A 26,277-nucleotide genomic window follows, 5' to 3' on the forward strand; every position below is an offset into this window, starting at 1 on the left:
CACTTAATCAATTTTCTTCAGATACCAAAAGACTGTAACCACCAAATATCTACTTTTCCTTGATTTTTTAAAGTTTCAATCCATTTGTAAAAAACTTCTTTATGACTGTTCTCTGCATTAGGTTCCCACATATCCTTTTGTAGAAAGGAAAAGGAAAATGAGGATGGGGAAAAAGGGAAAATGAGAGAAGGAAAGAATGGAAAGGAAAAAAAGATTTATCTATGACTTCTTTTTTAAAATAGTACTTTTAGTTTTACTTTTATCTTTATGGGTTTGTTGTTTGTTTATTATTAGGGGGAGTCAGCTATTGTCTTTGTGACATCACTGTATTTTTTTGTAAATATATAAAATAAATAAATTATGCATCCAAACTCCAGCAACTATCTGTTAGTTTGTAAGAAGAACTAATGTTTTTGATGGTCTAAGCCACCAACATCAGGTTATGTTTGCTTTTTGAACTTTGAACAACTTCTCAGATTGAACGTTTTCTTTCTTTCAAAATTTGGAATGTTATATGCATTGGAAACATTAACAAATTAAATGTTGTTCACAGATTAGTCAATTGTGGCCATAGCACCCTGTGTGCTGGATTTCTAACAAGGCTCTCAATGCCTGAACCAGGAAGTTCCTATTTTTGTAGTTGATGGCTCAGCCATCAACTACAAAAATCCTTTGATGCTTTAAAAATTTCACTTTTTTCTAGATGCTAAATGTATGAATTTTCCATCTTCAGGTGCAACAGCTGTACTTGATCCAGCTGACATTTGTTTCTAATGCTGTGATGGAGAGCAGTGGGTGTTTGCCTTTTTTTATAAAAAGTTTAAGTGCTCTTAGAGATACTAGTATAATGGTCTTGTTGTGGCCTCAATGTATTATAGCATCTTGTCTATTCTTTGGTCTGTTAAAGGGATAGTATATATGCCTGGAAAACTTAGTTCTTATGAGGGGGGTCCTTGTTGTTTCTGAACAGTATGTATATATTAATAGTAGGGTTTCTTTTGACCAAAAAAGGAAACATTGTTAGTGTTAGCAATCTCTCTGTAGTTGTGGTCTAATAATTTGTTATAGGTTACTCTCCTAAAATTCATGGATGCTGCTTTTTCCAATGCACATGATATTCCAAATTTTGAAGAATGAAAATATTCAATCTGTTTTTTGCATGAGGTTTGGTGTTGTGTATTTTAATAATAGATTTGGAATAATTGTTTACTAGTTATCATGAGATCTATTTCTGTTGTTTATGTGAAACTTATATAAAGCAATGGAAAAGATTATAAATAAATTAATAAAATAAAATGAGTTGAATAATGGTTTAATACTCTTATTTTTAACAATTGCATTTAAAAATTGAATGTTTGGCTAAAGCAGGAGCTGCAGCAGAACCAGAAAATTTTTCTGCAGTGAAGCTGTGATCAGGACCCTACCTTCAAAGTACTGCTTTTCATGCAAGAATTCATTTTCATATCAGCAAAATTAACAATACTATGAAATAATGAGTGCCAAATGTGACCATTCATTTCACCCTCCTAAAAAAATCCTATTTTAAATTTAAATTAAAAAGAGCAATAATTTGACACTAAAGTGCATTTCTTGGACTTGTGAATAAAGATGGGTGATATTGCAGAACTTTGGTTTATAGGAAGAACATTTACAAGTCAATTTACATATTGCAAAACTGAAAGGATCTATTAATGTATAGGTGTGCAGAGTTTAGATCATTAATTATATTTTTATATTTTTATGTGCCTAGTATAAACGTCACACCAGGAAAAGAAGGATTCCTTCCATAATTCACATGTATTCCAGAAAGTGTACTTGCACTTTTATGAGTATCGAAACCAAAACTGCATGTTTCTTTTTGCTTGTCTTATTTTTTATATAACTATTTATAGATAAGCTCTAGAAAAATGTTTTAACATCAAAATATGTAATTATAAATTTGAGCATTCAATATCATTATAATAAAAATTTATTCTTTACAACAAAATGAATTTTGTGGTAAATTTTCAGCAACCTTTTCCCCCAATTTTTGATCATTGATTAGTAGAGACTCCTAGAATTAAAATAAAATTTCTTTAAAGTTACCAATTAAAACATTCAATTGACTAATTCAATTGGTAAGTTTTATTATTTTATTTTGATGAATTTTTCAAAAATAATAGACTAATTCATTATTTACAATTGCACAAAACACTTAATTTCCATGCATAGTTTGTGGGTAGTTCACAAGTTGGTTTAGTGCTGCTGAACAATCAAAGAATTGAATTTTAGTGCAAGTTTGAATCTGCACAATATGCCACTACAGCAAATATTGAAACTGGAGAGAACTTTAATCAGACTCAAATATAAGTCAAGGCTAAAAATAAAGTTCAAAGGAAATTTTTTCCTTTAAAATTAGAAAAAGCAACATTGATTAATATTTTATTAGGGCCAATATTGTATATAGATTACTCTATAGATACTATTGCTATATAAATTAAACAATGTATTAAAAATAAAAAATTTTCTCGTTAACATACAGAAGGGGACAAATGGGTTACTTGCCCCTTCCTGGGATTGAATTCTACAAATTAAAATCATAAAAGTGATGAAGCTATGTGACCTTACACTTGCAATTATGGTATGCTTTGATGTATTACTGTATTCTATAAATCTACTTGTGAAGAGAAAACCCAAAATTAGATAATTAAATAAAACTTTATTAATGTAATCATTCGTCTGCTATCTTTGCCCCACTGGAAAATTTTCTGCCAACAACCATGTTTGTTGATAAAACATTTTGTTTTTATAATGTGATAAGAACAACAGGAATTATTTTAAATACATTGGTTAAATCACTAATTGATTTAATATTGTATTAATTATTTTTATATAAGTATATTATATTGAAAACTTACCCTAAATATCTTACTTGGTGCTGTACTAATGCCATCTCAAAAATCATTGGCTGCTTTAGTTCATTTGGCTATATAAAGAAAAACTAATTGCATTTATGAAGAGAAAATAATATTAACTAATAGGAAATAATATTAATTATGTAACAGCATATAAAAAAAATTTATAAAAGAACAGTTAATTGAAATTTTTGTATATTCATTTAATAACAATTATGCAGTTTTATTTATTAAATTTACTACAGCAAATCATTTAAAAATGATTTGCTGTAGTAATTTTTTAATGAAAATAAAAATGTTCAAAATATGAAAAAACCTGTTTCTTAGCTCTAAATTACATATTGGATTATATTAAGAAAAAATCCATTAAATGATCAATTGAGTCGTTTAAATGTATCAGAATTATTTATACCTATTAGGTTGTGCTAGTTGAGTCAACAGAGCATCATGCAATGAATCGAGTACATTATTTAGCTGTTGCCTTTACTAACTTCGGACAATTTAATTTTTAATTTTGGCATTTCACAAATTTTTTATTTGTAACTTTGATTAATTTTCTAATATTAATTATAGTATCACAGCTCTAATAATAGTATGACTTGATTTTATTTGAGATATTCAAACTATCTTGTATCATATGTGTTTATGAAAATTAACTGTATATGGCAAGACCTGAAGATATTAAGATATAATTTTACCAAACGTATAATGTTATACATTTATTTAAGTATAATAATAATCAATTTAAATAAATAAACAAATAACAATAAGTTTAAAAAGAACTCATAAACTTCAAAAAAATCACTAAAGAAAGGAAAAAGCTAAAGATGCTAATATTTTCTGCTAATAAGACATCTTCAGACACCTAGAGTTTGAACTGCATCTCAAAGAAACTGAGGTTATACAACATCAGTTTCTGTGTACTGTACCATAATTTCATGCAGATAACTTGCAGGTTATCTGTGTTTGAAAGGAATGCAAGTTATACACCAATTTTAAATTCCAATCACTAGTTAAAGTTGATTCACACTATAACTATCTCCTGTTATCTCCTGTTTAATTTTTTCTAAGTTTATTTTATTATTATTATGAAAGAAATTATTATTTTGTTGTCAGATTTTCATCAGATAAAAGTTTAAGATTAAAAAGTTAATGCCAAAAGACAGTAAACACAAAATTGTCCAAAATCGACTTTATCCATTAAAAACAAAATCGACCAATTGAGAAGTTCTTAGACTAGTTTTTCTACACAAATTTCCCTTGTAGCCTGAGGGGTGAAAACAATTTAGTCATTAGCAACAGAGATGGAGTGAGTTTTTGGAGCTTAAACAGTTAATAAAGTTTTGATGAGTAAAGCACATTACATCTGTATTCCAATTAGAACATATCAACTGAAGAAGACATTCTATACATGTCGAAAGTGCTTGCAAAATATTCTGTGTTTATTTTTGTGCTTTACTCATCAAAACTTTATTAATGCCGAAAGACAAATGATCTTAAACTTTTATCTTATTATTATTACTGAACAAAAGAAATTAGTCATAAAATAAAACTAATAAACAATATTTATTTATTTATTTTTACACTTAAATTACATAATTGAAACAGTTCATAAACAATTGCAATCAAATAATAGGGTGCCAGTGAGTACAGGAGTAAATTTCTCTGTATTTCAGAGGGATTTCTCAGTAGCCATTTCCTTGTTAAATGTAATTACCATATTATACACATTAGACATCTTCAAAAGCAAGTAAGCAAAGATAATATACAAGCACATGTTTGTATATATAACATTGTACTAAAATATTGTCTTTGCTAACATGCACTCAAATTGATTATTTAATACTATACTTTTATACAAATGTTAGTTTAAGGAATATAAAACAAATTTTTACATTATAAAACAAAAAGATAATGTCACCTTTAGTTTTGATTTTGTTAAATTATTATTTTAAATTATATTTATTATTAAATAAAAATTTTAAAAAATTATTAAATTTAATTCACAAATTATTGTAATTATTAGATAACGTTAGTGTAAGATAGCAGTCTGCTGTCTATCTTTGAAAAATTCCAAGAAAATTAGTTGTGAAATTATATTGGCTTTCATTGATCAATAGCATATATACACCAGAAGAATATTTTATTGGTGTCGATTGGTTTCTATTATTTTTGTTTTAAACAGGGAGCATCCATAATTAAAGAAATAATGTAAACTCAATGACAAAAACAACAATAGCCCATCAGAATTCATAGATATGTTAAAGTTAGATTATATACAGCAGGGCTGCAGAGTCAGTAAAAAAAACACTTGACTCCAACTCCTAATAATTTTAGTAGGCCAACTCCAACTCTGGCAAAATTAAAAACCAAGTCATTTTATGGGAGTAGAGGCACTCTACTCTGGACTCTGAAAGGTGTCCTGGGCATTTACCCAAATACTTTTATAGTTAGTATTTTTAATATTTAACTTACATTAAAATTTATTTGTATAAAAAAATTAATTTTTAACAAATATTTAATAAGAGGAGAAGGAGGGATTAAATTCTACATCTATATCTTCATTCTACAACATTTGCACTTCAATTTCACTCTTCCAGAAAAGTTAGTCCAACTAAAAAGTGTGTGATCTAGCTATTTCAGCCCCTTGTTCAGAAAAAAATATATACTCTAATCAATTAGTCTCACTCATTCAGAAAAATAGAGTACTTATTTAAAGCAGGGATAATAAAAAATGATTCAAAAATATTCAAATTCAATTAAGTCAAAATAATTTAACTACTAAACGCAAATACTACAAAAAACAACTACATATTTAATAAATTAAATTGCTGCATTTTGTATTTAAAATAAATGAATTATAACAAAATATAAAAACATTTTTAAAAATTATTAAATATAAAATAAATTTCCTTTCACTTAAATAAAAAAACTAAATTAAATTTAAAATGCCAGAGTCGGAGTCAACACATTCTCCCGACTCTGACTCCTCTGGCCAGAAATTCCCCCTCCCCAGACTCAAACTCTACAGCCCTGATATACAGAGAATTGACCAATAGCTTGAAGATGTTGAAACTGTCACAATTAGGGATTTATTGTTTATGTTGTAGATTCTTTAGGAGACAAAGAATTCTTTTTTTTTTTTTTTTTTCCATCTGCTAAAGAAGCCATTGGTAGAAAGAAGAATCTTTTTTTTTGTTCTACTGAAAAAACCTACAACATGAATAGTTCTCCCAATGATAAAAGAAAAACATGTGATTGTGACAAACCATCAATTGAGAGAGTCCATTCCCCATCTGAAAAGTTGATCCCTTCAAACTGAAAGTTTGTTTGAAATCTGAGGGATGTGTTTGATCAAGAATATAGTCATAAACAAAATATGCTGGAGCAGTTAATAAGTTTATGGGCTATTAAAAAGAGGTCTGTGGGGCAAAAATCTTTTGATGCAAAATTGCTGCACCAAGCTGACTTTTAACAGTTAAGTTTTATAAACTTATAAAATTTAAAATTTTTTAAGTTTACAAAACTTTTTAGGTATGAATTTTAATAACTAATGTTGTTCTTAAATTAAAAATCTTAACAGTTTATTAAATATTTGATGAGTTGATGATCAGAACTTAAATAATATATGGAAGCAACTATTTTCAAAACAGACACAAATTAACACATCTGAAACATCATGCTACTTAAGCCCCAATATTTAAAAAAGTGTTGTCCTCTTTCAGCAGAAAATGTACATTTGCAGTAGTAGAAGTTAGAATAGAAGTAAACAAACCATTTACATTTGAAAGTCACATTATATACCACTAAATTTAGTTTGTAATATAAAAAAATTAGCTAATTTTGTAATTTTTATATGCTACTTGCTATAGAAAAAAATGCAGAGAGCAGTTTCCAGTATTCAAAAAAGTTCCAAAGAAGGACTTCAAAGAGTTCTGAGATGACCACACCAGAGTCACAATGAACAATGAAAGAACAACTTTCTAGCTGGACACAGGAGCACACCTTGACTTTATTTCCAGGACATGAAAATATAGATTTTCAAATCCAAAATATACCCAACTGCAAACATTCTTATATACACTACAGAGCATTTATAAGTTCCTAGGAGAATGCGTGTGAGGTCCCAGGTCCAGGGATTCAAAATTACATGCTAGAATGCTAATGGTGCAGTTGAATTCCCACATTTTGAATGAAAAAATGACAAAGTTAAACAATTTAGTGAAATTATTTATTTAATTAAATAGTGTCTCATAGAAACAATTATAAATTCTTGATGTCAAAAAGATATACACAAAAAGCTTGAGTACAGAAAGGGTTTCAAAGTTTGATAAATATTATCCAATTGGCATCAGATTGAACATCAATCTTGACCTCTCCTATGGCTTGAAAGGTCTAGAATTGTCATCTGGAGACAAGGACGAACCAATCGAAAAGTGATGAAGGATATCGTTGATCAATCAAAATGCAGGATCAGGAAGATAACCCTTTATAAACTCATGTCTCAAGGACACAAGGTTCCAAATCCTTTCTCTAAGATCCATTGTTCTTTATCAAAGATCCAAGTTCTGTTCCCAAAGATTTAAATTGTACTTATCAAAAGTTCTCATCCCATGATCTGTCCTTTCTAGCCAATCAGTTTACTCTCAGAAGTTATGCTTCAATCATATTAAAATTTTAAGTTTCCATATGTCGTGCTTCTCAATCAGCCTACTGTTGGATGAACACCTCAGCTGAACCCAGATTCCCACCTGATTCAACATTCAACTGAACAAAGTGTAAGTATGTCGATTTGAGGGGAGGGAATTTTATTCTCTGTCGTCAGGATGATTTAAGAGCCTCACGTTCAGTATGTAGGTAACGGTTCTGGAGGCAGTAAAGACAGTTGTTCACAAAAGAAACTGTTTATTTTGTCAAATTATACTTACATAATAGGATTTTTCTAAGTCCTAGTTTTGACAGTATGTCTGCGGAATAAGTTCTTGGAGTCCTTTTTCTTTTCTTTCCTTCCTGATGGGGCAGCGGCTAGTTAGAGTTCAATGTAGAGGCGACACACAGGATAGTAATGAACGGGACACATTTGGGGATGATATGGAGAGAAAGTTGTAATTGTGGAGGAGGAACGAACTCTGGTGGATTGAACGGTGGTATGTTTTTTAGGAGTGACTAATGGAACCCCAAACCTTCATCACACAAAGGTTTTATAGCTTTCTGTCTCCATCTCTTTTCCTCATTGGCCATGGCATCCCCTTCCTCGCTCCCCCTATTGGTCTCTCACCTGTCACAATGACTAAGGCACCTGCACTCATATTTTACCTTGTCTTTTCCTCTTATTGCATTTTAAGTTTTAAATAATTCCTTTTTCATTCTCTTTAGTTCTTAAATTTGTTTCCCCTCTATTCTTTATGAGTCAAAGTTTGGTGTCACCGGCTCAACAGTTATTTGTTTTCTCATTGCTTTAATAATTTATTGAAATACACTTTTCCTTTAATTATGGACTATTTCCAAAACCTCACAAAAGCAAGCTCTGGGCCATCAACTCAAACTGTCAATCATTGAAGGACTTATTGTTGACCCAGACCAGCAACATTTGGACCCTCTCTGAACTCTCTCTTTAGACCGATATTAAGAACTTTTATAGAAGATTTACTAAGATCTTTTATTAAGATATTTTATAGAAGTCAAATAGAAAGGAATTTTGTAAGCATGTCTTTAATTACAGTGATACCTCGATTTTCGTTAATAATACGTTCGAAAACAATCATTGAAATCCGAAACCGATGAAAACTGAGGCAATTATTTCCATATGGATCAATGTAAATCCAATTAATTCATTCTAGACACTCCAAAATACATACCAAAAACACATTTTATAGAGAATTAATATAGCGTTAAATACTAAAAGCATTAACATTAGCATTAAGAAATTAACAAAAGCATAACAAAGCATTAAGAAATTAACATAAAAGACTAATTAGCATAAAGATAAAAGCATTAAGATTGAAGGTAAGATAATTAGCATTAAGATGAAATCAATGGAATTGTTCGGCTAGACACACAAGGTAATGTCTTGTATTATAGAAGCTAGTTGTACACGAGCTTCTAGCCTATATTGCCCTGTGGTAAAGTATGACGTAATTGTCATGTAATAGTAGTTGTATGCATTTTGATGGTCATATCAAGGGGAATAATGCCTTCCGGGAAATCCGTTTAAGGGTAACTGGCCCCCATTCGGGCGTTACAGACGTGGAGAAAACCTGGAAAACTTCACATGGCCAGCCTGCCCTGGCAAAGAGCAAACCAACGACCAAACACCTAGTGTTCAGGAAACAGAACCGTTGGCCAACGGTGGGCTGTTGCGGGGTAATGTTCACACAACGAGAAATAACGCCACGTGGGTTGCCCTTTGTTTTCGCAAAATTAGCAGTGAGTTCACTTGACCACACTGACATAATCCGAGGCAATCGACAAAAACCGAGACAAATTTTTTGTGAAAAAATCGACAAAAACCAAAACAAATGATAATCGGGGTATTACTGTACAGGTAACCCCCATATAACATGGGAGTTATGTTCCAAAAAATTGCTGTGTTATTTGAATTCGTGTTATATGAAACAAAGACCTAGTATGAAAACGGGGGTTAGGTTCCAAAAATTAAAAACATGCTATTATATTTTCATAATTAAGATAAATATATTTATTAAAATTTTCTTAAGAAGTGATACATATTAATATAAATTAAACAATGTTTTCGTCGCCATCACTAAGCACTATTAACTGAAAATTTTTAATCTACATAGCCAAAAAAGAGAGACAATTAAAGTCTTAAAGTATACTTTGGACAATCCACACCTTTATAGGTGTGGATTGTCCAAAGAACCGTGCCTCCGACCATTGGGACAATCCACACCTTTACAGGTGTGGATTGTCCCAATGGTCGGAGGCACGGTTCAATGCCTAAGAACTGGTGATAGAATAAAGCAAGTATGGAATAAGGGAAAAACATCTGGTAACAAAACGAGAAGCATCGAGATCTGGCAACACTGAAACAAGTTTCGAGAAGGACCATGTGTATCGACAGAAGGCAGGAAAATAAAATTTACATACGAAAGCACTAATAGTTTACGAAAATTATGCATGAAAATCTGATAGTACGTACGCACTCAAATGAGAAATGTCAAATGAGGTATCTTTCACACTTAAAAGTTTTATCACATTTATTGAACTGTTGTTCAGGGATTTCCCTAATTTCAAATTAGATATAGTTCACTTTTAATGGTTTTTATTACATTTCATGTTGTATGAGGGTTTTACCCAATTCTCGAACCATGTTAGAGAGAATCCATGCTATATGGGGATGTTCTCAATTCTCGAACCATATTAGAGTGAATCTATGCTATAGAAGTGCTGTGTTCAGTGGCGTAGCGTGTGTGTCAGCTGCCCAGGGCAGAGGAAAATTTCGCTGCCCCTTATTTAGGTATTATTATTATTTATTGTGAAATTTTGCCGCTCCCTTAAAGTGCTGCCCCTGCCACCCCACTACGCTACGCCACTGGCTGTGTTATACGGGGGTTACCTGTATTTAAATAGGTTCTCTTATAAATTATTGTCCTGTCTCTGTGTCATAAATGATCTTTCTACCTGTTTGTTGTCCTGACATAAATTTTTGCTATATTTCAGTGAATTCATTTGTGAACTAGAATATGTGACAAAAAATAATAAACAGTTGCTGTCTTTTATAGATCTTCCAATCTAACTGATATTGGATACAACTTCATGCCACAAACTAAAACTAATTCAAAGACTATATAAAATAAGAAACAACAGACATGAAACACCAGAGCAAATACAGCAGCCCCTCGTATTGTGCTTGTCAGGAGGCAAAGAAAAAATGTGATATATCCGACAGTATGATATAACAGAGTATTAAAATTGCTGGGCTTTTACTAAACATTTTACATGCTATGGAATCTCTATCCTCTATTCTTTCATCAGCAAGTGTTTTTGATATAAAATAAGCTTAGTTTTTCAACATTGTATTTTATTCACATTTACATAAACATCAATACCATATTGTCAATATAAAAACAAAATATCAATTGAGATTTTATTATACAGTACTATATTTCACAATAAATTGCTTATTAAAACTTTGTGCAATTTATATTTTTCAATAAAAATTATAAATACAATAATTAAAAATTTAAAAAAATAAATATTGAACATAGAATAGTAAAACTTATAAAATTACAGAGTAAAAATTCTCTAATAAGCAAGATAAAGTTACACTGTATAAAAATTTTAGAACTTTCTGTTCAGAAATAAAGAAATCTTTTCCTTATACATTAGTCATAAATTCAAAATTTTCACCTTTATGTGAATTGACGCAATATTATCAATTCACATAACAGTGTGAAATTTTGAATTCACAGAAACTTGTAAATGAGGAGAGGGTACTTAAAACCAATAAATAAACAACGTTTAATATCAAAATAAAACATAAATGATAATTGATCTGTCCACCTGTTTTGCTTATTTAGACCACTCAATAATTTGATCAATTGATCACATTATCATATCCCACATCAATGCAAAGTTAATGTCAAAAGCTGCAAATGATAAGATCTTTATAATACTACACCCCCCCAGTTGCATTCTAGATAAAAACTCTTTATTCTAATTCAAACTATATTTAACATACCTTTACATGTTTAAAGATGATATTATTTGAAAATAAATTATGGACTTACAGTACATTATCAGTAAAGTAAAATTCAGTTTTTGGTATGAAAACTCAAATAAATATCCACAAAATATTCAAACCAGCACATATATTGCTAACATTTACAAAATACCTTCTTCAGGACAAACGGCTTTTAATTAGAACAATTAAACAACACAACACAAAATATGATACATCAAACACAACAATTAATGAGCCATGTGCTGAAACTTAAAAATCATACATGCACGCATTTATAAAAGATGTGAAGAGACAACAAGCAATACACAATTTGGATTCAGAAATGGGTTCGGCACATGACAAGCACTTTCTAGCAACCAAGTATTGGTTCAAAGGTGTTGTGATGTAAATGTAGATGTATTCGCCTGTTTCTTGGATTATGAAAAGGTGTTTGACACGATAAAGCATGACAGGTTGATGCAAATTTTAAAGAACTTAGGACTCAATGGCAAAGATATCCATCTCATCGCAAACCTTTACTGGAATCAAAGGGCCTTGATTCGTATGGAGGGTAGTATGACACAGGAAATCCAAATTTTGAGGGGAGTAAGACAAGGCTGCGTTCTCTCACCATTGCTCTTCAACCTATACTCAGAGGACATAATCCGTGAGGTCCTTGAAGATTACAACAATGGAGTAATAGTTAATGGTGTTCCAATTAATAATCTAAGATATACTGATGATATCATATTATTAGCCACCAGTTTAGACACAAACTGCAAGTGTTAACGAATATGATTGCATTCAAGGTTCTTGACTATGGATTACGATTGAATATCAAAAAAAAAAAAAACGAAGTGGATAGTGATAAGCAAAAACCAGTACAATCAAAACCAAGGCACATTTGTAATCGGTAGCGATGTTATCGATAAAGTGACAAGTTACAAATATCTGGGCTGTTGTGTTATCGAAAATTGGGACAATGCGAAAGAAATTAAATGCAGAATTGAGCAAGCAAGATGTGCTTTCATAAAAATACAGAGGGTCTTTACCACAAGAGATATGCAAATACAACTTCAATTGTGACTGCTTAGATGTTATGTTTTAGTGCTCTATTGTATGGCGCGGAGACTTGGACTCTAACGGAAACAATGTGCAGTAAGCTCGAGGCTTTCAAAATGTGGACGTACAGGAGAATGCTAAGGATTCCATGGACAGCCAAGAAAATCAACACAGAAATATTAAGACAAGTGAACAAGCAGACAGAAATAATAGACACCATCAAGAAAAGGAAACTAGAATATTTTGGCCACATTATGAGAAACGAAAAATATCATCTCTTACAAATAATAATTCAAGGTAAAGTTGAAGGTAAACATGGCCTAGGCAGAAGAAGAACATCCTGGCTCAAAAATTTACGACAATGGTTTGGGCTTAGTACCGGACCACTATTCAAATCAGCTGACGACAAAATCAAAATCATGTGACTGGTTGCTAATGTTCTTGGAGGACAGGGCACAGGAAAAAGAAGAAGAAACACAATAAAACAACATAATACATTTTATCTCACCTCATGTACAGTACATAAATGAAATAAAATTCAATGCATCCACACAGGTCAAGCTAAATCACCTGTTATAAGTTATTCACATTTATTCCACTGGCATTCAGATGGAGTTTGACAAATACTAAAAACTTCATATTCAAAAAAGAAAATCCTGAGGAAAGATGATTTTGCACGTAAAAATAAAGCACTTGATATCACTGAATCCACAGATAAAGATGTAATCTGTAAATATTTAAGATTCCAACAGACCAAACTGACAGAATACACATAAATATATGTGTATTCTGTCAGTTTGGACTGAAAAGAATACAACAGCAGATTAAACTCAATACTAACAACTTAGCTGAATGCAAAACATACATTTAAAGCAATCAAAACATGTCCCAGACAATCAAAAGTTGTCCCAGTATCGACATAATCATTCAAATTTATACAATGTACACACACACAACTAAAATAACTTCAAGGGAAAACATTAACACAAAACACAACAAACTTCTCACTAAGTAGTCTGTAAAAAGGCTGACTCTTCCTCATAAAGAGGGAGGACAGTTTCATAGATATTTTAAACCTGTATTATAAACAAATACAGAAACTGTGAGAAGCTTTTTACAGAAAACAAGAAACATCACAATTACACAAACCTGTAACTTCTGCAGACAAAAATAGTATGCCATTAAATATACACAACTGCCAAAGAGTTGATTTAGAACGTTTTCCATTCTAAGAGTAAATTTTTGTGAGATTTGACACTTTTTATTCTCAGCAATATCAAAATACTATTATCTATCCTTTTGTAATATTAACAATTTTACTGTTTTGTACAAAATGAAATAATGCATTCATGAACCAATTTATTGTGTAGTTTTTACTGTGACCTTGGAACTTGTGTAGTTCTGTAAAAAAGGAGTTTTTTGTCTATTGGCTACAACAGTTTCAGGAAGTGCTGGAGGAGTTTTTTTCAACAGGTGTAAACAATTAACAATTATAAAATTGAAAATTCAAAAAAGTTCAAGAAGGTGGAGTTTACAAGAAGATCAAACATAGGAAAGACATGCAAAGGAATCAGAATTGACAAGTGGAAGAAAGAAAAGGAACTCATGAAGAAAATCTGAAATAGAAAGAAAGGGATGAGAGCAGATAGCTTTGATTTTTTTGTGTCAGGATTACACTTTTTCTTTGTTTTGTGTAAAAGACAATTAGAATAACAATTTTAGTAAGTTTAATTATCATTATTGCAATTTTCTAATATACCCCCAGCTGTTGATTATCCATTTTTTTTGTGTGTGTTTCCCCTTTTCTTGATGTACCGATTGCATCTCTGATTTTGCACTTGCTTATACTTTTCTTTTGTATGTTAAAAACTGTTTATTTTTTAAAATAAATCTGGATCTTCAAGTTTAACATCCTATGTATCAACACTTCTTGTATTATTTTATTTACACTTTATTCTGTTTTAACACACACCTCAAAACAACCATACTACATATCTAAAATGGTCATAAAAGAGAACACATAGTATATACCATAATTAAGACATAATCATAAAAAAAAAGTATGTCAAAACAGATCAGATGTCACATTCTCGACAAACAAAACAAAATAACATACATTATGGACATAGTTGTTTCAAACCCCATAACATAGAAAATACACTGAAAAATTAATAACTACTCAGAACTTGCCCATGAAGCAACTGTAGAGAATGAATAAAGTACTTAATGCCAATAGTCCTTTCTTACACAGACATCATATCATACATACTATACAAAATTTCTATAAACATTAGAGCCTCACAACAACAAATGGATCATATTACAGAAAGAATCTTACTATACATGTCATATAGTTCAGAAATTCTTAATAACAACACAAAACAGTTTTTACCAGTACCTAGTACTATCAGTGTCTAGTGCTATGCCTTGACTTGGTCAAGGCATAGCACTAGACTGATTTAAGTCAAGTTATATATGTTCAATCCTACCAACACCATAATAATAATAATAATAGTAAATACTGTAATGGTAGGTGCATATCTGAAACTGTAAACATTTGAGCCAAAGTTACTGAAAATGAAAATCTTTAATGAAATAAAATAAAAAACAGAAATTATAAAAGTGTTTAAGTAAACACTTTTGCTTGATAATTAGCTTCTTTAGGCAGAGGAACAAGATTTCTCTGCCTAAAGAAACCACATGGATATAATAAATTTGTAAAAATTAAATAGACATTCATTGTAAAAAATGACATTCATTGACATGAATTGGAAAGATGATTGCTCAGATTCTAAACAGTACCTTCTAAATAGTTCTCTGGTAGTTATACAGAGTGGAGGAAAGTATTAAAAACTAATAAAATTTTAAGATAGAATCAAACAAGTATATTTAATATTATCAATTTAAGTATACTATACATTTGTGCACAGAAAATGAACAGGAGACAATTAAAGGAAGAGATGTTGATACAATCAAACCTTGGGTTTCAAACTTAATTCATTCTTAAAAGTTGTTGTTAAACTGAAACAAATTTTCCTATAAGCAACAATGTAAAATGGATTAATCTGTTTCCAACCCCAAACACAAAGCCCTTTTTTTACTACCTTTTCAGCTGTACTTCAAGCATAAAAATGCCATATTTGGCACTATAATATATGCATATATATTTTAAAAGCAAAATGTTCTGTCACTGCCAACCAAACCGAAACCATCATTCATCATTTCACAAAAAAGTGCTATAGAGACTTGACTCTGCCTGGATGAAATATAACCAAATCAATCAAGACAGACAAGTACTTTATCCACACTTTCACACTATATTATATTTCAACTGATTTGATTCAAATTTTAATTTTAATTTTTTATTTTCACTTTCAGTGTAAAAACTAGAGTTTTAATTTTGATTAATTTTAGTTTTAAGTAACTGGCTACCTGGTAATAATATATCGCTACTTTGGAAGAACACCAGCACAACTCAAAAAAGTGCGATTTTTTGATTAGGTCATAATCAAAATGAAAATGTAGTAAATTTTGATGTGTAAAGTGTCATAAAAGTAACTTGCGTATTTGGCCACTAGGAAGCAGTTATGTGAGTGTTGAATAAGTGATAGGTGATATTCAGTTAAATCTTTGAATGGGATATTCTCAAAACTAGTTATTCTGAGTTGTGCCCGTTTTCTTCCAAAGTAGCAATATATTAAATTAAATATTAATATTATAATATATAATATTATATTAATAAATTTTTGTTATTTAATTTGTATTAAGCACCTTTAAACACAGATTTTTAGATGTCATTTATCTTTGTAAATGTCAATTAATGTGGTTTTTGGGCTACAATTTGAGAAAATTGTACACACACAAATTCCCACTGTTGTCCATTGTTCCTTAATCTTGAGAACCAAGTTAGACAGATGAAAGCTGAGACCAGACATGGAAAGATTAGGGGCCAGAGGTCCTGATTAACTATATACGAACTTCCAGTGCAAAATGGAAGTCATTTTATTTCAGTTCAAAAAATTTTCCATGAAAAGAGTTAGATAGTTGACTAGCACAACTCTATTGTGAATAACATCATCATCAATGGTTTGTGTTGTTATGTCTAATGACAGGTGGCAATCTTGGCATTACTAACTTCTGAATCGGTAGTCCTATTGTTGATTAATCAAGCTGTCAACTTTCTTTAACACAAGAAGTGTACAGAATATTCCTGTCTGTCTGTATTCCTCTAGTCCATGGCCTGCTCTTGTCAAATAGCTTGTTTGGCAACTGAATTATTGTACAGCAAATATGGCATTCAAAATTTTGTTCATAAACCAAACTGTTCAAAAAGCAAGGCATTTGAAACCCAAGGTTTGACTGTATTTGGTTTTGGTGACTTTCGAAAAAATTTCAGTAACTAATAAATGTTTGTAGCATATAAAGAATTTTTACATAAAATAATGCTATTGATGGGTTTATACGTAGGAAAAACTGTTTGACAAGTTCCATGATTACATGTTAAAAATGACAGATAATCAGCACTTGCTTTCGTATTGACTTTTAAGTACAGATTACCTATAGGTTAGCTGCACATAATTATGGTAGTGAAAACAGTTTTATAAATTTTACTTACCTTTATACATAACACATAATTAGGTTGTTTAGACTGTAAATTTTTCATTAAAGAACTAACTGAAATCCTAAACTGTGTTGCAATTGTTGCTGGACGCTTAAAAGTAGTTCGGCGAGGATTTCCTAATAACACAGAATTAATTATAAAATTTGTACTAAAAGTATAAAACAGATTATAGTCTTTTTTATTAAATATCCATTTAAAAAATTAAGTAAAAGAATATATTTAATTTATTTTTAAAATTTTCTACATTTTAGAGATCTTACATAAATAACATTTACAAACATCTACTTTATAAAATAACACAATCTAATTTTTGCTAAGGAGTGTCAGAAAGTAAGGTCCACCAGTGGCCAAGTGGATAAAACTACCAAACATTGGTAGTTGGTTATGAGTTTGTGTTCCACCAATAGACTAACTACATGAAGTTTTCTGGGTTTTCTTCATATGTTTAACACCTATACAGAGGCCAATTTCTAATAAAAATCCTCCTGGGAGGCACTCCCCTTGGCATATCATCCATGTGTTGCATTATGTTCAGAAAGTGAAATTCCTTAATTTATTTAAAAGAATTAAGTACAACTGATAAATTTTATGATGATGAATTTGTAAAAAAATTTGTTAAAAATCATTTCTATCTAGCACACTCAAGTTCTATAATGTATAATCAATGCTGTATTGATAAAAAAAAAAATAATAATAAAGATTTTTTAAAATATATCAATTTATATTTCCTGACAGATAAGAGCTAAGTTAAATTAAATATTTTTAAATTCGTTTCTGATACTAACTGGTACAATCCGGTTAAATTAGGTCAACTTGCCTGACCTCATCTTGAAATACTAGTATATACTGTATTTTACGGACTATAAGACACACTTTTTTCTTCGAAAAATTGCCTCCAAAATTCAGGTGCGTCTTATGGTCCGTAGCGTCTTATAGGTATTTTTTTTTTAAACTGCTTAAAAATTAAGGTGCGTCTTATAGTCCGTAGTGTCTTATAGTCAGTAAAATACGGTATACGATGCTGACAGACTACAGAATACATCTTGTCTTCTACAAGAATCTCCATTTCAACAACTAAGAATCATGTCTTCAGAAGGTGGTAAGTATTTATTATTTAAAAATAATTTAGTATAATATAATATTTATTTAGAATGTGAATTTGATTTTAATGTGAAACAGAATGTTGGTAAAAAAAAAGGACCAAAACCTAAAAATACCAAAGATCACGAGTCAAAAAAGCAAAAGTTTGACTTAGACTTATCTGTAGATAAGACCAAATCTTCAAAAATTTGCCCGTTTAAGATCAAAATATGTGAAAATCAGATAATCGAGATCATAAATTCCAGTCTACTTTGTATGTTTTGTTAACGAAAATCAAAGGGTAGATTTAGAAGTAGATTCACCTAACAAATATAATATTAATGTTAAGAACTTTAAATCTTATAAGAAGGCCTTTAACGCAATGAACAAACATTTAGACAAAAATGTTTTAATTTTATATTAAGGAAAAAAGTTTTTAGAGATATGCTAAAACTTATAGGGCATTTATTTTAGAAAATATTGATCCAGCTGTCTTTTTTGAAAATATAACATCCAGTATTTATAATATTTTAGCTAATGATAATTTTGTTTGTAGAAGAAAATTTTTAATAAATTTAAAAACTAGATTTTTAAAATATGAAGGATAAGATAATATATGCTAATTTTTATTGTGGTGATAATGCTGTTAATAATTTTTTAATTGATATCCAAAAGCAGCTGAATAATTTGTTAGCTAGAATAAGTCATAATGTTGAAATTAATTTAAATACTGTTTCTAATAATTCAGAACATTTATGCCATATTTGCAAACAAAAATTTGATGATGATATCCGTGTAATGGATCATGATCATCAAACAGGCCAGTTTCGCAGGTGGGCCCATATCAGTGCAATTTAAATTATCGACTAAAAACATTTATCCCAATTATACTCCATAATTTTTCGGGTTATGATTCACATTTAATTTTAAAAAATATACCTTCTAAATTATTTTCAAAAATTAAAATTATCCCTATAAATTCTGAAAAGTTTACATCATTTTCATTAGATTATTTTAAATTTATTGATAGTTACCAGTTTTTATATTCTTCTCTTTTTACTCTAACAGAGAATTTAAAAAGTGAAAATTATAATTTCCCAATTTTTAACCATCTTTTTTTTTTGTCATAAAAAATATAGAATTGTTAAAAAAAAAAAAAATTTTCCGTATTCCTATTTTAAAAACAAACAAATGTTAGATGAAATACAGCTACCTCTTAAAAAATGTTTTTATAACGAATTATCAGGAGAAAATATTACAGATGAAGATTATGATCATGCCCAATTAGTTTGGAAAAAATTTCTTTGTAAAACTTTCAAAGACTATTTAAAATTGTACCAATATGTCGATACAATATTATTAGCAGATATATTCCAGAATTTTAGAAAATTAAGTTTGACATATAATAATTTAGATCCTGTATATTTCATAACAACAGCCGATTAGCATGGAATTGTGGTTTAAAAATGACAAAAATCCAATTAGAATTATTTAACGATCTCGATATGTACTTGTTTATTAAAAATGGAATAAGAAGAGGAATAAGTTTGGTGGGAAAAAGATTTGCAAAAGCAAATAATCTGTTAATACCCAAAACATATGATAAAAATCAACTGCATAATTATATTCTGTCAGTAGACACAAATAATCTTTACAGGTTTGTTATGAGCATATATTTACCTGTAAATAATTTTAGATGGTTGTGTAAAGACAAAATAAACATTAAATTAATATGCCTCAATGTCCTTAATTTATTATATTATTATTTCCATCTACTAGTATGTATTTTCTATTAGCAGGACTTATTAGACTGGTTTTAAGAATACTGCAACACAGTTTCACAGATCAGAAATTTATTTGATTTACCTGTGAATCTGTGAAACTGTGTTGCAGTATCCATAAAGCCAGTCTAATAAGTTCTGCTAATAGAAAATACATACTAGTAGACAGAAATAATATTACGAAATAAACACTTTAGACATATCTAATACATCTGAGGAAAGTAACCTCGGGTATATCTTAGAAGTAGATTTAACCCCTTTCTGTCCGCAATCAAACTCAGTTCAAGCGGTTTACATAGCGTTACACAGAAACTGGTGTTATAGACCCTCGGGATAAAAAACTTGGGGAAAAAAAATTTTTTTTTTCAAGTTTCAGATGTTTTTTCAGTCCCCAAATTTTTTGAAAAATTTTTTTCCGCGCGAAAAAATTTTATTGCGATTTTAATTAACCCTTAATGATGCGCGATTAACGCTTAATTGTTTTTTTATGGGATTTTTTTATGGAACTTTATTCATCCTTCTAAAGTTCTAGCGCGCCGATTTTACTTCGGTAAAGTTATTTAAAGCTATTTTCTGATGTAAAAAACAACATCCAAAAGTTTTTTAATTTTTTTAATTAATAGATTTTTTTATAATTACGTTTAATTAAGTCGGGGGGGTCAGAAATTTCAATTAAAATCGTAATTTTAAAAAAATATTTTGAAATATCCCGCCATCTAGTATTCACCCTACTTTTTACCCTTCTCCCGAGAGTTTCATGAGAATGTCCCGCGAAAGACGACACCAGCTGTTCTCAAGGTCATCCAGCTGTGTAAACAATGACTCATCGGTGTCAAGTTTCGCACTAAGGCGAGAAAAAGGAAATTGTACTTTGAAGTGTTTTCTTCAAAATTAACACATTTCTTTCGTTTTTTTTTAGTTTTGACTATTTTTAATTATAATTTAATTATTAATTATGATTTTTTTTTTAAATTCGCGCGGACAAAAAGGGGGTTAAAATATCCCAAAACTATTCATGATAGGCATAATGATTTACCATTAGCTCCAAAGCATATTAATATCCCGTATGATTTATTATCTAATTATCAAAAAACAGTATTAAATAAATTAAATTTAAAATACACTAATACTAATAAAAAATTAATTCCTACTCTTTTTGATAAAACAGATTATGTAATTCATTATAGAAATTTAAAATTTTATCTAGAAAAAGGTCTGATAGTAACTAAAGTTCATAGATTACTGGCATTTTGTCAAAGTGCATGGCTTAAAAAATATATATATTTTTAATAATAAAAAAAGACAACAGACAACTAATGATTTTGACAAATCATTTTTTAAATTAATGAATAATAGTTTTTTTCGGTAAAATGTGTCAAAATGTAAGAAAGTGAATTAACTTAAAAGCAGCTACGACACTAAATCAATATCGCAGATATCTATCTAAACCGTCTGTAGAAAATTTTCAAATTATAAACGATAATCTTACAATTTTTAAAATGAAGAAACCTAATTTAACTTCAGACAAACCTATTTATATAGGTTTTTGCAAATTAGAATTAAGCAAATTACATATATATGAAACATTCTATAAAATATTTAAAAACAGATATGGAGAAAACGTATTTTTATTATATACTGATATGAATTCTCTAACACTTCAAATTTACACAAATGATGTTTATGAAGATTTTAAATCATTCGCCAATATCTTTGATTTTAGAATTAAGATTATCCTAACACTCACAAATTATATAACGAAACAAATAAAAATAAATTAGATTATTTTAAAGACAAAACACTATCGAAACCAATAATTAAATTTCTCTCTCTAAAACCAAAAATATATTCTTATATTTTTGATAAACAAAATAAAAAACCGCTAAAGGAGTAAAAACAATCTGTAGTAAAAACATTTAATCACGATAAATATAAAGAAGTTTTATTCAATACTGAGCTATTAAGACATTACCAATATGGAATTAAAAGCTAAAATCATGTAGTAACAACATATCTACAAAATTTCTCTTTCTCCATTTTACGATAAAAAATTCATTTTAGATAATGGAATAGATATGAAAAGCTCTATTAATTAATTTGGTGTTGGATAGCCAAATTAATTAATAGAGCTTCTCATACGGACCACATAAGAGCCCTTGAAGCCCTGGAAATATACAGAGCCGGCAGGACAGGGAGATGTATAAATACCAAGGACGGCAACACGCTTTCCTATGCTTGGCACTACATTTGTGAAAAACAACAGAACGTTAATGATGCGTGACATGCGCGTTGGTTTGAAAATAATTTAAAATCTAAATTGTTCTAAGATTGGAATCCAATTATTCTGTTATAACCTGAACAGATCTCAATTGAGGCTGAAAACGTTTGACTTACGAACAGTTAAGCAGTACCAGACAGTAAAGGTTAAGGAATAAGAGTTTTTTTATACCAATGACAAATAGAACATTGCAACAGATTGTGGGTACCCTCTTTCCTATCCCCTGTTTTTATTCTTCAGTTTTTCTAATTAATTATTTTATTTTTATTAGTTATAAGTAGTTGTAAGCACCTAGTTGTAAGTTATGTATAATTCTAGACAATTTGATGACTGATTCAGTTAGAGGTTGCCATGCAAATTTTATTGTCAAGAATTGATCTTGTGTTATTTTTTGTGTGAGTACTATTGTGTATTATTTAGTGGGAGAGGTATTTGTTGGCATCCTAAAAGATTGTATTACTCCACTTGTATTGCAACAAGTGAGAAATAAATTTCTTTGTTATTTTATTCCTTTTTCTACATTTCGCTCTATCAAATTTCACACTACAATTGGAATTTTACTTTCTGTGGCAGTACAGCATAATGGATACTACGTCAGATAGACATTCCAACTGCCTTTCTAAACGGACACCTAGAAAAAGATGTATACATCAATACACCAGAAAGGCTTAAATGTTGAAAAAAGACATTAAAATTGAATAGAGCATTGTACGGCTTGAGAAATGCACCAAAATGGTGGAATGACAAGTTTAATGAAGTCATGGAAAAAGTTAGGTTTTTGTTGGTCAAGTGCAGTTTCTGTTTGTATGTAAGTCAGTAACATGTTACTCGACTATTTTCAATGACAATGCGATCATCAGGGGTGAAGATGCAAAGATAGACAAATTAATGAATGATCTACACAAAGAGTTCAATGTCAGAGATTTGGGAGAAGTCTCATTGTTCTTAGGAATGCAGTTTGATCGAGATGAAAAGAAATTAAAAATCAGTCAGTCCAAAATAATTATCCGTATCTTAACTGAATTTAATATGGAACAGTGTTGAGAAGTTGCTACACCTATGGAAACAAATTTCCATTTAACAGAATCCAATTTGAATGAAGAAATTCCATTTCGCAGATTGGTGTGCAGTCTGATGTATATTTCTGTTACAAGCAGACCGGATATTGCATATAGTGTGTCGTATCTTAGTAGATATCTAGACAGCCCAACAGATCAGTTGTGGAAAACAGGTAAAAGAATTCTTTGATACTTAAGTTACATCTTACACTTCATTTTACAAAAGGTTTAGACAATCTAGTAGGCATGAATGATGCTGATTGGGGAGGAGATACGAAAACCAGGAAAAGTGTGAGTGGAATGATTGCTTTTCATGCTGGAAATCCAATCGCATGGTACTCCAGAAAACAGAACTGTGTTGCTCTTTCATCCATGGAGGCTGAATATATCTCAGCTAGCACTGCAGCTCAAGAATTAATGAACTTGTAAGGTATTTTGTCAGAATGTGGTAAGTATAATACTGCATTCCTCAAAGTTTGAAAACATAAGTGCAGTTTCTATGACGAAAATGTTTGAGAATTCAGAGGAATATTATAAGATACCACTACATCAAAGATCTGTGTAGGTACAAAGAAATTTCAATTGAACATGTCAGCACAAATGAAATTGCCAACATTTTTATGAAAGCTTTGGGAAAAGAGAAGTTTGTCAAATTCAGAAGTTCAATGTTATGTGACTGACTGGATATAATGTATATGTATAGAAAATCCTTACATATTTTAAGTACAGTAATACCCCGAACTTACACAATAGGTGGGACCGAGCGATAACCATATAAGTTGAATTCGCATAAGTTGGGGTATAACTTCACATATAAATACATACAAATTATTTTTAATTGGGGCTGGAGACTAAAGAAAACAATAATTTAGAAAAAAAAATGTTTAATAAAATCTTCGATATGTATAACAATGTAAACATATGTATAACAAATTATACTATTAAAATCATAAACCAAAGTTAGTTTAATGTAGAAGGCTTCATAAAACCTAACAAATTCGTCTCACAGCTCAAAAATTTTTTTCTCCTGCAGAATTTCTTCGTAGCATGCTAATAATTTTTTTATTTCTCGTTTTGTACAAGAAATGCACTCTTTGTTGGAGTCTATATTTTCTAAAATTTGTAACCCCTTTTCAATTAAACTAAAAGTTTAACCTTCTGTCAAGTTTCCAACCATCATTCAATCATCTGATTGAACTGGGTCTAAAGAATCAAGTTTTGCCAATCCACAAATTTTCCTTCTTTGTCAATTCATAAATTTTCCTTCTTTGCCAATTCACAAATTTTCATTTTTGTATCGAAGTCTTTAATAATGTTAACTTTACATTCCAAAGATAAAGTTTTTCTTTTCTTGTTTGATGCAGAAGAATCAGTTCTACTTCATTTGGATGACATAGTAGAGTCTCTCAAGTCTCCGTAGATATAACAAACACAGAAATAAATAACACAAAATAAATTGTAGCTATGCGTCAATTCCGCGTGACATCTCCGAACATGTAAGCTGAACAATAGTGTGGGGGGAGTGAGTAATCAAGAGTTGTGTGGCACTCAAACAAAAGACAAATCATCAAGATTTGAAAATCGTGTAACTCTGGGTTCGCATAAGTCGAGGTATTACTGTACTATAAATGTCTGAAACATAGGACTACATTTCAATATCTCAAGAGACATTGAAATGAGGGGATGCATTAAGGAATGTGAATTTTGTTATTCACAACTACCAGGGGGTGTCACATTGTCCCACACCTTTTTTTGTCCCAATTTCCACCATGTTATAAACTAGCACAGAAGACTTGTACTGGTTGACTGTTCTTTGTATTTGTTTGTTCAATTAAACATAGTTTACAGTCAAACAATGTATCATTATATACAATCTCTGCTTTTAACAGTTTCTTATTACAATATGTCAAGGAAAGGCAAACAAAAATGTTCTTTTCCTAACTAGATTACATGCATCTAATTAAATACTGTACATTGCAAATGATTACAAAAACCAGAAACAGTATTATTTTATAACAATTTGAAGTATTAGGCTGATATCTAGATGAAATGGTAAAAGAAATATTTGGTGAAGGCATATTCTTGAAGATAGCCAGTGCAAGTCTTTTATAATATTTTTGACCTTGCTGCTGTTAATACATTTGCAATTTATAAAGAACTAACTGAGAAAAATATGAAAAGATGAAACTACATATTACAAATTTCAAAAGAACTATTTGAATATTATGCAAGTTCAAGAAAACAGAACCAAATTCCTAAATATATTTCTGACCCAAAAACAATCAAACAGTAAAAATGGCACCAGTCAAATTACAAAATAGAAAAATAAAACCCTAAATATATTCAATCAATGCAAAAAATTTGTTTGTGAAAATTACACTGCTGGAATAACAAAAGAACTATATATTGTTCTATATGTTCTTTTATTTATGTAGCAAGATGCTACATAAACAAAAGTTTGTAAGAATTGTTTATATTGTTTTATGCTATTTTATTGTTTTAATTTCATATAAAACTATTAAATGAAAATTTTCTATAAAGTTTTTTTCATAATTTGCATTAACAAATTATGCAAATTTATTATATATATTATATATATATATATATATAAATAATTTGCGTAATGACTAGTCATGGCAGTTATAGCTAGTTTGCAAATTTGATGGTTCTAGCATTAAAGCCTAGTAAACAATAATAAATTTCCATCATATCAAATTATTTTCATTTCATTTCATCATTTGTGCATGCATCTGTCTTGAGTGAAAACAGTTTTGTTTTTCTAATTTCTTATATTGTCTGTATTTAATAATTTTAAGCTCT

At 29.9% G+C, this 26,277-nt stretch overlaps 1 protein-coding gene across 6 annotated transcripts in view; it reads right to left on the reverse strand.

Moving 5' to 3' along the window:
- Positions 1 to 26,277, reverse strand: part of LOC136979044 (unconventional myosin-Ib) — a 314,495-nt gene that overhangs the window by 58,911 nt on the left and 229,307 nt on the right. For all 6 annotated transcript variants that reach the window (XR_010881326.1, XM_067274937.1, XM_067274936.1 and 3 more), the window contains 2 exons: positions 17,255 to 17,376; positions 2,898 to 2,965 (listed from right to left, as the gene is read on the reverse strand). Coding sequence is in view for 5 of the 6 variants with exons in the window: in XM_067274937.1 (XP_067131038.1) it covers positions 2,898 to 2,965; positions 17,255 to 17,376 (190 nt within the window). In the remaining variant the exon portion in view is untranslated. The remainder of the gene's footprint in view (positions 1 to 2,897; positions 2,966 to 17,254; positions 17,377 to 26,277) is intronic.

The sequence above is a fragment of the Centruroides vittatus genome, unplaced genomic scaffold (assembly GCF_030686945.1).
Source record: "Centruroides vittatus isolate TY-2023 unplaced genomic scaffold, ASM3068694v2 contig_575, whole genome shotgun sequence".
Classification (NCBI taxonomy): domain Eukaryota; kingdom Metazoa; phylum Arthropoda; class Arachnida; order Scorpiones; family Buthidae; genus Centruroides; species Centruroides vittatus.